This window comes from Pieris napi, chromosome 1 (assembly GCF_905475465.1).
Source record: "Pieris napi chromosome 1, ilPieNapi1.2, whole genome shotgun sequence".
NCBI lineage: Eukaryota > Metazoa > Arthropoda > Insecta > Lepidoptera > Pieridae > Pieris > Pieris napi.
The window spans coordinates 7,104,198-7,117,247 of NC_062234.1; the positions used below are offsets into that span (position 1 = coordinate 7,104,198).

General features: G+C 32.2%; 1 protein-coding gene across 2 annotated transcripts in view; it reads left to right on the plus strand.

The window, feature by feature from the left end:
- The window catches only part of LOC125050566, a 36,557-nt gene that overhangs the window by 6,021 nt on the left and 17,486 nt on the right, over positions 1 to 13,050 (plus strand). For both annotated transcript variants that reach the window (XM_047650495.1, XM_047650503.1), the window contains exon 2: positions 2,503 to 2,684. In XM_047650495.1, the coding sequence (XP_047506451.1) occupies positions 2,571 to 2,684 (114 nt within the window). In that variant the 5' untranslated portion in view covers positions 2,503 to 2,570. The remainder of the gene's footprint in view (positions 1 to 2,502; positions 2,685 to 13,050) is intronic.

A 13,050-nucleotide genomic window follows, 5' to 3' on the forward strand; every position in this document is an offset into this window, starting at 1 on the left:
TTATAACAATATGTAGACTTTTAGTTAAAACCGTGTTCTAATTATTCATTGAACAATGACGCAGCTGATTGATCAGTTAATTACATATCAATAGTAATTTTAATTTGCTGAAGCGAAGGTTCATTGATAAAGCAGTGATTCCCACGATGCGGGCTGAGTCAAGTCGACGGACAAGGTTCCGCTCTGCTTAAGCAACGTACGTGATAACTGTGTTTATTATCAATAGGGCCTTTAAACATTCGGATTCGAACAACTTTAAAAAGATTTGGAGTTTTCTTAACGAATTCACATTTTGGTTTACATTTTTATGGATTAGTAAATTTGTTAGCGTTATGTAGGTAAGTGTTATGAAGCCATTTTTATGAATTTTGAAATCAGTCAGTCTCGATCCGTTGGAGTAATAGCGCTTAGACCTACGATTTAGACTGGAACTTGAACTTAAAACTAGTCTTGAAATGTTGAATGAAACATAGATTAATATAGGAAAATACGTAACTATTTTTTTTACCTTTCCTAATAAACTTAGTACAAGATGAATTAACATGAAAATACATTCTTATTTCACCTAGGGATACTTTCAGTAAAAATTATCGACACCCAAAAACAAGTTACGTAACTATTGTGTACTCCTTGGTAAACATATCTGATTGAGCATAATTACAATATTTTTTATTTTATATGCGAATTAAGATCCAATTACGATAGTAGAGATGCCTTCCTGCTATGCTATTAATAATAAAACTGGGATTGGCACGCTTATTCATACAATATTAAATATAGAAGACGAGTCTTAGCTATATAATAGAACGCAGTCTTTATTTAGATAAAGATTAGAGTTTAAATGCCAATAACATCAATTAGACCCCATAATAGCAATAATTTAGACCAAAATACGGTTATACGGTATATATTATACATTGAAACGCTAGAAGAAGTCTTTTCTTTGACGAATGCTTCTCTATCTATGCTTCTGGGCTGTTAGTTTATGTGTCGTTCAGAAGGAAGAATGTCTTTTGAACGTGTCTATACCTTCCACGCTCACTTAGACCACATATTGGTAATCATTATCGTGTCCCTTTGTATAGAAATATGTTAATAACGATTTTTTGTATCACGAAACAAACGAAATCTTAACCAATCATAATGAAGTTTCTAAGTACCAACCACCATGAAATATCATAATTTTAACCCCATCGATACCAATATTGAAAGGCAGACGGAACGGGCAATGACACCTAATTAGATGATCCCAGGCAAGATTCCTAAGGAAACGAGTTCATGCGTATTATTATAATCCTATACACCTATTTGCATCATATTATTAAACCATGCCTACTACTTTCTGCAGCAATCAAAAACAGTTACAACATGGCGTTAAACACACTTATGATTTTTACATAGCGTGGCCGGATAAGTTTTTGTTACAGTTAGAAGTAATGTCTACGAAACAAATAACGCAATGAAAGTAGAATCTAAGAATGGATTCATGGGTTCTATAGTAGTTTTCGCTGATAAACCAAGCATACTACAAACTATGTTACAATAATTAGATGATGAAAGCAGGAAAGCAGGTTTATCAATGAACCCAACGAAGACTAAAGTAATGACGAATGCAATAAAAGAAAATATAGTAATAGGACAAGAAATTAATATGTAGATGAATGTGTATAATTAGGACAGCTTATTTCAATAAAATACCAGTATTCTAATGAAATAGATAGAAGAATATTCAACACTTGGAAACGGTACTGGTCTCGAAAAGACATAGTTAAAATGAAAACAATTCCCATGGCAATAAAAACCAAATTATATAACACTTGTATATTACTATGTCGTACTTATGGATGTGGCTGACGACGAGCAAAAACAATCAAAAGCTAGTAGTTTGTCAATGCAGAATGGAAAGGAGCATGCTTAATATAATATAAGACTACCGGATCGATGGACAGCTTCAAAAATAAGAAAAAAAACAAACGTCAGTGACGTCCTACAAAAAATAAGAAAGCTTAAATGGAACTGGATTGGACATATAATGAGGACTAACAAAGAAAAATGGACTAAGGGTGTAATAGAGTCGTATCCGAGGAACGGGAAAAGGAAACGAGGAGGTCAAATTAAAAGGGAGGACGATCTGTCAAAAGGATGGAGAAGGTCTGCCAAGGATAGAGAGACGTAAAAACAATTGGGGGAGGCCTATGTCGACAGACAACCTGACCAAAGTGGTTGCTAATAAATTTATTATTTTTGCTACGTAAATTAGATTTAAGAATACTACTGTTTTATAAGAATAGCATGTAAGTTAAAAATGTCAGTGAATAAAGGGCTTTTATTACATATTATTATTACTACAAACAGGCATAGGCATCTATATTAATGCATACATCTTCTTTTAATTCGGCTAATAACTAGACTACCTCAAAGATACCAAATTAACCGTTTCAATAGTCGATAAAGTTAATGTCTAAGAGGTTACTAAAATTAACAATCCATTCCTTGTTTCAGATAAATATGTGACGTGAAGTATTCGTACATGTGCTACACATGATAAACTAAAAAGTGCATCAGAAAAAATGCATACTATGGACACTTTAAGCTATGGCCATAAAAAATATCGGCCACCGCTATCACCGACCAACTTTTATCAACATGATTATTACTCCCGACACACAACACTACGCCCACAGGTAAGTTTTATTTACGAAATAATTAAATTACAAATTTTGAGTCGCTCTGATTATTTGGCCCTGATATACTGCTCTCAGGCAATTCAAGTTACCCAGGTTTTTGAATCTTTTATTTAGATTTTATCTTTGGGTTTTCGAATTTCAAGATGCAATTTTTGTTTAATAAAATATCTACATATTGCGTAAATATTACTCATATAAACATATTTATTTTATTCGCTGGTTTTATCATAATATTATAAGGTTATGTAGGCCATGACTATCCATGAGTTTTGGCAATATTTTTTTCTTGCGTTCCTGCTAAGTAGAACTTTAGATAGTGGTCAATAATTTACAGTGACAAGGGTATACCGTAAAGGTGACGTATTTAATAGGTTTAGTAACAAACTTTTGGTCCGAGTACTTATAAGTTATTTCACAAAGTTATAATCTGGGCTTAGAGCGACCTAAGGGCGACCAGTGGGAGGGTACCGTTAGATGCCAACGGCATTCGAACGAACATGAATGAAATCATAATATTTTGCTTATCAAAAATATCTTAACTCGTTTTATGTATTTTCTTTTAATTACGCCGGACGCTTCATAATATAACTAACCAACTTTTGTCTAGACGGTGTAGGATAAAATTAAAAATTACTTAAAGAATTTATTTTATCTTTTGTACCGATGCCAACGTTGATCTATCAATTTAGTTTGGTCAATTGGTATTTAAAGCTATGTCTAGGTCATTGACCTTGGTAATCGATTGAGATCTGTGAAATTGCTACAATTTCATAATTATGTTATGGATGGTTTGAATTTCAAATTAGTGCGAGGAATCGTTCAGGTTCGCTTGACCGTTACACAATTATATACTACCGTGAAATGTGTATCTCTGTCCATTTATCAAACATTAAAAGTTATCATTATAGATGTTACCACTTGATATATAAAGCATCATTATCATCATATATGATGGGGAGGCTATTGAGCCCCTTGTGGGCCTGCTCAAGTATATTTTGCCATCGCAATTTCGTGCTTCTTTCATCCAACTTCGAACTCTATCTTTCAAGGTCCTTGATTACTCCATCCCACCAAGGCAGTCTCAGTTACCACTACCAGGTTTTCAATTTCGTTCTTCATTGTAGCGAATAAGCCAAACACCGTCATCGCAAACAGGCCCATAAATTCTTCGAAGAATCTTCCGTTCGAAAATAAGGAGGCAAGTTCGTTTTTCTTGCTAAGGGCCCAGGTTCCAGGCCCATTAGTGAGCGGTGTGTATCTATAAATAAACAACTCTTGTGATAGAAAAATACCCAAGGATATAGGTATTTCACATGTTCAATCAGAGTCCTATCATAAGCTGAGAAGGTGATTAAAGTAAGCAGTTGAAAATTTGAGGAAGGCCGATAATATGTTTCCCATTATTGTTAATTGGTAGGTACATATCAGTTACAAACATAATTTCTCCTCGGATGCACAAAACACACTCTAGAACAACAGTTATAATCAAGTGGATACTGTTAAGAATTAATTAAAAATCATTGACTGAAACGAATTCATATGGACAATAATGATGTAATTTAATGCGTCAGACGCACTAAGCGTTAAGCGCACGCGACTATCTTCGCTTCAATCCATAGTGAAAAACCCAGGAAGACTGCCCGTGATGCTGGTAATGAATAAAGATGAAAATGCAAAGAATTATCTTCCGCCTGTTTTCATAATTAACACAGTACTTGAACCACGACACAAAACAACCGTGTGTTCAATTGTAATTTACGGCATAAAGTAGTAAACATTTGTGGACCCTATTTTCTTGTTTCTTTGCATTTTTTTACACATTTATTTTATATATTGACATCTGTAGAATGACTTATATCTTAAATTAATTGTGCATGTGCCTTAATTTTACTTTTTTAATGTTTTTTCCAAGATAATTGATTCTTATTTAGGTACACAATAATCGCAATAGTAATTAACAGTTAAGATAGTTGTATTAAATGAATAAAGATATCTTTTGCCAACCAAATCAAATATAATATTATGAAGACTAGGTACAATATTATACTCATAGCTGTCACTCCAATTACTATATGCTCTAACTAAAAATCTGTGCTGGTGACAACATTTTTCTTTCTTTCATAATATGTTCCTATTAAATTAAGAAAAATGGGTACAATAGTTTCTTTTTATAATCAAGTGGTTTAGATGGTAAAAATGCGTGGAGGAGACAAGGCACGTTTTAATGGTTTTTTGTACTTCAAAGTTCACTTTCCTGAGACTCAATAAACCGATAAAATTCGTTCTTATATCTTCTTAAACTGAAATAATCTACGACATTAATTTATGCAAACGTGGGTAACGCTTTAGAATCACAAGTACGGTTAAAATTATAAATTTCTTTGCCCAGTCGATGCATATTAGTGCGGTCAAGTGTCAACTAACGGTTTTTTCACGAACCACAATTCTTGTCAGCTAAATCTACATTTTCATTTAAATTCTTTTCGAACGGTTCTATTTATGAACTGGTTTTGCTGGATTTTATAAAATACAGTTAATCAATTGTCGAGCTTAATATTATTTGTCGTATACTGGTTTGAACGTCATTGGTATGATAATGACATTCCGGTTTCTAACGAGTTATTTATTTTTATGATACACTGAGCTATTGAAGAACAATTCTTGTTTATGCCTATATAAAATCAATTAAATGGTAGTTTGCAAACAGTACTTAAAAACAGATTACACACATGTTCAAAGCTTAGCTGGGTTACTCTGTAAAAACTATGTTGAGCTCAATGACGTGCAAATCCAGTATAAACATCTCAAACTTGCAATTATATGGTATCATAACTCAATATTGTAGTTACGAGTTGTGTCTGCAGGAAGAGTTTAAATAAACAGATAAAAAAACACTTTTGTCAAACCTTTTTTTTATAAGGAGAGGAGATGTAGGTCAACTCATTGCTATGTCATCAACACACAAAAACACACAACAATATAACACAAAAACATTCTGTGTAATATCAATTAAATGTTAGTGCATATTTCCGGCACATCTAAGGTCGCCCTAAAAAGAATATTGGTGTTCAATAGCTCCACATATTAAGCGAAGGCCCGAAGCTAATTTGTTACAAATCTAATTAATGCTAAATTAAGAAATTATCATACGAATAACCATTTAGTTCGCGGAAAACTTTAAAATGCTTTTACTTCAACCTTAATTATTCACTAAGTGTACGATGTATGTATGTATTCGTAAGTACTCAATTAAAAAAGAAAACCAATTAAAAAAAAAAAAATTATATATATAATTGTCAACCAAGATACAGGTACAGCACACACAATAGAGAATGGTTTTATTATAGAACTAATAAAAAAATATTATCTTAATAAACTGTTGAAAAGGAAAATTATGTTAGCGAACGTGAGACAGCACTTAAATATTATCTTGTTAGAGGGACATCTTATAATTTAAAGTGAGCTTCGCTTAGAGGGATAATGTATGGACCCGACCTCCGGACTTGGTTTTATTAATAAATAATAACGACAGAAATTTCTTTTCACAACAATTATAAAAATGGTATATCGTATGCGAAAATAAATTATTGTACATACAACCTCTTAAGTATAACTATATTCTTATTTAATTAACTCTTTATGCGAAATAAATATTCCTAAATAACATTAAAAAGAGTCTATTCACATTAAAATACTATTTAAAACCATTTATAAGAAATTTAAAATCTATACTTATATATAGATTTTTAAAATTCTTTCAACATTTGAATGCTACATTATCACTGAATTATATAAGCTATTTTAATTGCAAGAAAAAAATAGGATTCCCACTAAACTACAATAATGGTACACAATGTGTAAAAAAAAAGCCTATAAAATATCTTTCATCGCATGCGCTGCGAAAACTATTGATGATAGAACAAAAAAATGTTCCACAATATTAAAGAACATATCAATATCTACACAAATGTTTAAAAAATAAATGGTCATTGGGTTTGGCCGCTAGTGTTTTAATAAAACAGCTTAAGAATTCATCCAATGGTCTAAAGTACTAAACGCGAGCGAAGACGCTCCTATTTTTAAAATGACCGGTTTGCAAGCCAAAAGTCGTAATTCTCCTAGTTAAAGTATGAGGCCGTAAAGGATAAAATATGTAAAAAAACAAATGTTGTTGTAATCATAATGCTGTGTTACGTTGTTCTCGAGTGGATCGCCTTGCTCTTGGTTGATGGTCCGCAGTGCAACAACCGACCGTGGAGAAGCAGGTTTCAACCAACGAACGCGACATGCCAATCGATTGAGGTTGTACACTTGTTGTGTTAAGGCCAGGACTAATCGTAATTACACCCGTGCTCCTTCGTTTCGTGACGTAAGAATTAAGTCGTGAAATCAGGGATATTCGAAATATGATAGGAAAATTAAATATTTGTATAATAAATTCTACTGAAACCGTAATTTATGGGTCACTCGTTTGGACTCGAAACTTACTGTTAGCTATTTTAGTTTGTTTTTATGTTGGAACTCTTCAATAGAGCAAGGCGTATCATGTTTCTACAACTGTTATTTTATTCGTATCAATATAGTGAATATATCCCTATCCGAATTTTCATTCATATACTTTGTACATTACTACCTACAACACAAAGCTTACTTTCTCTTATATATAAGTGGCAATCAACAAAGACACATGATTAAAACTAAATGAAGATACATTTTTGTCCTTCAAAAAATTTTACAAAATTAAAAAAAATTACACTAATTAAATTAGAGTTGGACAACTGATGCGCTTATTGTACATAGTAGAACTGCATAATGGGACAAACATTTGCTTACGGCATTGCCAATGTCTCAAGGAAAGTGATGGCCAAAGTGTGTCAGTGGGCCCTGCCTTTCTCTCAGTTGGAAACAACAAAATCTCTTCGTGGTATTGTCTATTTATTTCATAAATAACAAATGAAAGTGCCTTAGTTTTGTTACAGCCGAATGTTATTGCGACTTATTTTATATAAATAAATTTGATTGCTCTCGAAAGCTTCGTCTCAACCTACTTTGGGAAGTAAAATATTGAATGTGTTTGAAGTAACTTTCTTCGGCATTAATCTGAATATATTCATTAAAATGTTCACTAAACATAAACTGGCAATATACCGGTGATAAAATTAAAATGTATTTTTTTAAGACATCAAATTTATGAATGAATAGTTTATCCGCTTTTAGTTGGAATACTCTGTAAAAGTGACATCAATATTACTATTGAACTGAGACAAATGGGCGCGACCACTATAAAATACAAACGATGTTCGAAGTAGGGACGAAACTGCGATTGAGGCGCTCGTAAACTTCAGAAATGAAATGAATAAGAAGAAATAAAAGTATGAGTTCTCGTACTGAGGGTTTTGACCTTACTGAGTTCATTGATCGTACGCCCCTAGACCAAAGTTGCTAATTACTCTTTGGCAACACACCAAAGACACTTTTTCAAACACCATTAGCAAAAAATTTGATAATTGAATCAATCAAATCATGGATGAAAAATGTCTTATTTATTTTCAAGCAATTTTAATAATTGAGTATCGTTAAATAACTTTATATTTAGTTTATACTACATTCTTAAATCCTACGAAAAGTTTCATATAAAAACTATAATCATAAAATGTTTATAATCTGCAGTAATAATAGGGTAATCCATTTAATTATTTATTTACAATGCCCGCCCTTAGCACTGCACGTGCAATTTACAATACAAAGGAATTACCAGTTTAAAATAATAGTTTGATATTGTTTTATAAATAATCGAACTTTGTAACAGATGAGAATTTTCTACATTAATTATTCCACTTTTTATTATCATTTTTCAAAAGGGAATTGAGAAATGTTTATAAAAAGAATCGTCAAATTTATTTATGTATCTCATTATTTGAAATTATATTAGCTAAGTTTTTTTATTTGATTGAAGTGTAATTGAAGTTACATATATATGACACATCGGCACTACGTCAAAGGATATTTAATAATTAGCTTAAATCATATTTTCGTGTCCCATCATTCATCTGTGAGTAATAAATCTTTGATCATGAAGGGTCACAAATTAAACCTGCCGATATCGAACAAGCTTTAAAGCTCGCCGGGTCTGAGCTTTCCAATAAATATTTAAATAACCTTTATACTAAAGCATTGCTTTAATAACGTGACTGGTTTATCAAGGAAAGTATGGATGTCTAATCATGTAGACAAGACGGACTGTATAACATAATATATAAAGACACGTAGAATTTTTAGTTCGAGAAACGACTTAGGTTTTAACCTAACCGTGTTCTTAAAAATTTACACACTTTCTCTTATATTTAGAAATCAATAAGAGTGCAAATGCATTGGAGTAATATTGGATATCATGTAATAATTATTATAACTTTAAAAAAATATCGAAATAAAATAGCCTAAGATAACTTAGTAACCTGGTTTGGACCAAAATGGAAACTTGGAATTCAAATTAGTCGGACCAAGGTCAGCCCATAACTTTCATTATAATGCTTGTTTTATTGATGATATGCCGTGTAGGACCATCTATAAATTCCTGTTAGACATTTGACCTTATTTTAAATTTAAAGTAATTTTGGATTAAGATAAAGTCTAAATAATTTTCTTGAAAACAATGATAGTGAATTTCGTAAGAATAAATATTTATATGTTATCTCAGAGACGAAGTTTAACTATTCAGACGTACATATTGCGTTCTTATATTAATTAACACTGGAATAACATCGGTCATTTATAGACATACGCGCAATGAATTAGCATAATAATTGGAAAAAATATAATTGAATTCTTAATGAGTACGACGAAATACCACATCGATTATGTAAACTAGAATAATTTACGGTTAGTATTCTATCATATAAGTCCTGAAAGTTCTATTTGAATTTATCTTACATAATTTTACATTTTTGCTAAAATCATATAAAATCATTAAATACGCACCGCATGTATTTTTTAACCTTCTTTTACTTCTTGATAGGTTGTTGGGTTACCGTTACTTACAAAGCAAATCTGCCTATTTCTTTATGAATGGAATCATTTCTATCTAGGCTCTGGCACGGTTTGTGCATTAGCCAGCGTCAAGTATGAGTTTTTTATAATTCGTGCTTTTTGCCTTAGAAATTCGACCATGTCCTCCATGTACGGTTTAGGCACTCGCCCGGTACCGCACAACCCTCCCAAAGGCCGAGAACAAATTTAAATTAAATTAAACTTGCCCTCGAACCGAGAATCGAACCCGGTACCCCTCACCTAGCTGCCACTTAATAAGACCGCTAGGCTATGAGGCCCCCAATTCTATACATCTTGATATGAGCCTCTCTGCCACACGAAACTATTCAACATTATGGTTGGATATTCTAATTAAAAACACAAACAGATATCATAAAGATCATGCTATTGCGTTCATGGTTCAATACACCATTGAGCATTATTCTGTCGACCTTCGATAGTAACAGATTGATTAACCAGATTTGTATGATCAATGACGCAAAGGAAATTTTTTATAAAGAAAAATATATTTTAGATAAAAAATACAAGCTCAATCAATGTCGAGGCGTAACTTTGTCGGTGAGGCGTATCGTGTATCGTGCGACTGCGTAGCCCGTGACGAGTGACGGTTGTACCGTTACTCGACACACTCCTAACTCTAAGACCAGCCATGCGGACGTTGCATTCGAATATCATGCTCCGATATTCATGACATTTGTTTTGTTGTTGCTGTTTTGTAAAATTTAGCATTTAATTCATAAGTACAAGTCTATGCGATACATACGCTACTGTATCCATCCATCCATTCAAAATTATATACAGTGCAACCTCGATATAACAAATCGGAGGGGAACAAGAAAATATTCGTAATATCAAGTAATTCGTTGAACTGAGGTTTGTTATGTTGAGGTTAGATTGGTCTAAAATTCGTTATAAAGAGGTAAAAGAATAGTTTTTTAGAACACCTTTTACGTTTCTGAGCCATTTTAACTTAAATCTTTAACAATAGTGACGAGCAGAGGTGTTTACATTACTTTCCATCAAAACAACAATGATTAGTGATTACTTTACAAACAAAAGCGTGTCGAAACATGTCGAGACATGAATCACATTATAAGATTAAGAGTTATATTATTGGTGGAAACTTTATATAAAGGTTTTGGGTTGGCAAAATTCGTTAATTAGAGGTATGAATACTTTTTCTTGATAGTTGAAAATTCGTTATAAAGAGTTTGTACGCAAAGAATGTTCGCAATGTAAAGGTATATTTTATATTGACTCTTATGGACAATTCAAGGGGATTACGAAAAATTTGTTAAATCGAGGAAGTCGTTATATTGAGGTACGTTATATTAAGGTTGCACTGTACTTGCATGTCATTAAATATGCTAATTTATCTATACTGTTATTGTATATATCTTCTAATATACAAAACTCTCGTGTCACAATGTTCGTTCCCATACTCCTCCGAAACGGCTCGACCGATTCTAATGAAATTTTTTATGCATATTCAGTAAGTCTGAGAATCAGCTACTATCTATCTTTCAAACCCCTAAATGTTAAGGGTGGTCCACCCCTAAATTTTTATTATTTAGATAATTGTAATAATACAAAAAATACATATAACCCTTAATTGTCACAGCTCTAAGATCAACCCCTATTTTTTATTATAGAAGATAGTTATTTATATTGAGCTAACAAAAATGTTTCCTAGAAATAATATATACATGGCAAAACGACGTTTGCCGGGTCAGTTAGTATATATAATATATATTTAATCTGTAGATCCTGTAATAAATTATGGATTCTATAGAACATTCCAGACATTTTTTATAGAATACATAAAGTACAAACCGATGACATGTAGAGTCGTTATCTGCTGTTATAAGTATGAGACCATAAACGCTAAGTCACGTGCAATCTATTGTCTGGAATGTGTGATATAGAAGTAATCAATGTGATCTTCAATCTCGCATACAACGGTTTGATTGACAGCTTTATGACGCATTCCACGCTTACGGAAAATCTGTAATGGTGAACCAGAATTGTTGCTTAGGTAAAAGGTATAATAATGAGAAAAAGGAATCTTCAAATTTAAATTGAAAATTAAAATTACATCATGTTCGGTTAAAATATATCCAAGTCATCTACCAAATAATTAGCAATAATAATCAAATGCCAACCACAGTACAAAATAATGTTTTACTCCTGTTGTAGTAGTCTGAGTTAAAAGAGACAAAACAAATGCTTTAGCAAACGACACTATCTTGAATTCTTAGAAGGTTTTGAATTTTTTTTGTCGAAGAATTCATAGGAATATATTTTTGGCATGCTTAACGTACGAGATGGTGATCCTAAATAATACGCTTCTTTTGTTACTTTAAATCTGAAAAAAATGAGACCTTTGATAACTATAAGTTGTGTATAGTATGCATTTAAAGAAAATGGCAGGAAGCAAGAATATCTTACAAACCTATTGAACTAACTTCCATAACCATTAACCTTGATTCGGTTCAAAGCCTCTAGTTACGTTCGTGTTATTTTTTGTTATTATGTATTAGATACTTAGAGATGTGCAGGTGTTCGTATATATTTTTTTGTCATAATATTTAAATACAAAGTTATCTTAGTCGTATCGCCTACATACGTCGTACTATCTTAATATATATAAATTTCGTGTCACGTTGTTTGTCCGCTATGGACTCCTAAACTACTTAACAGATTTCAATCAAAGTTGAAGTCCGTGTGCATTTTGAACTAACTTACAAGATAGGATAGCTTACATCATCATTTATACCCGTAATATTATTTTATTGTAAATTATTTGTTTATTATTTGTCAGTCACAATTCTAACAGATGGCGCTGTGTTGAAAGTAGGTACCAACGTTTCACATAATCTACAATTTAATGGCATAACCACCAAAAAAGCATGGTCCCCATGGGTCCCCATTACTGGTGTTCTCCTACCGTTTCCCTTGAATAGTTTACTTCTATGTAATATAACAAAATCTTTAGCCACAGCAAAGCTTGGGCGAGTCTGCTAGTAATTATAAATAAAAACCATATCGTTTCTTAATGTACCGTTTATACGTATGAAGCATAATGTTGAATTGGGTTTTATTAAATCTTAGCTATTTGAATACCTCCTACACTTCACGTTAATTCATTGATGTTTCATGAGCAGGAAACTATTTTTTCGTTTCAATAATTCTGTGGAGTCGTTTTTGTAGAGAAAACAACCAAGCATGACGCAGTAGCATCTCAATAAATAGTACCTACTGAATTTTATAAAGTAATTTATACAAAGATTGTTTGACCATTGTTTGTGGTGCTGTC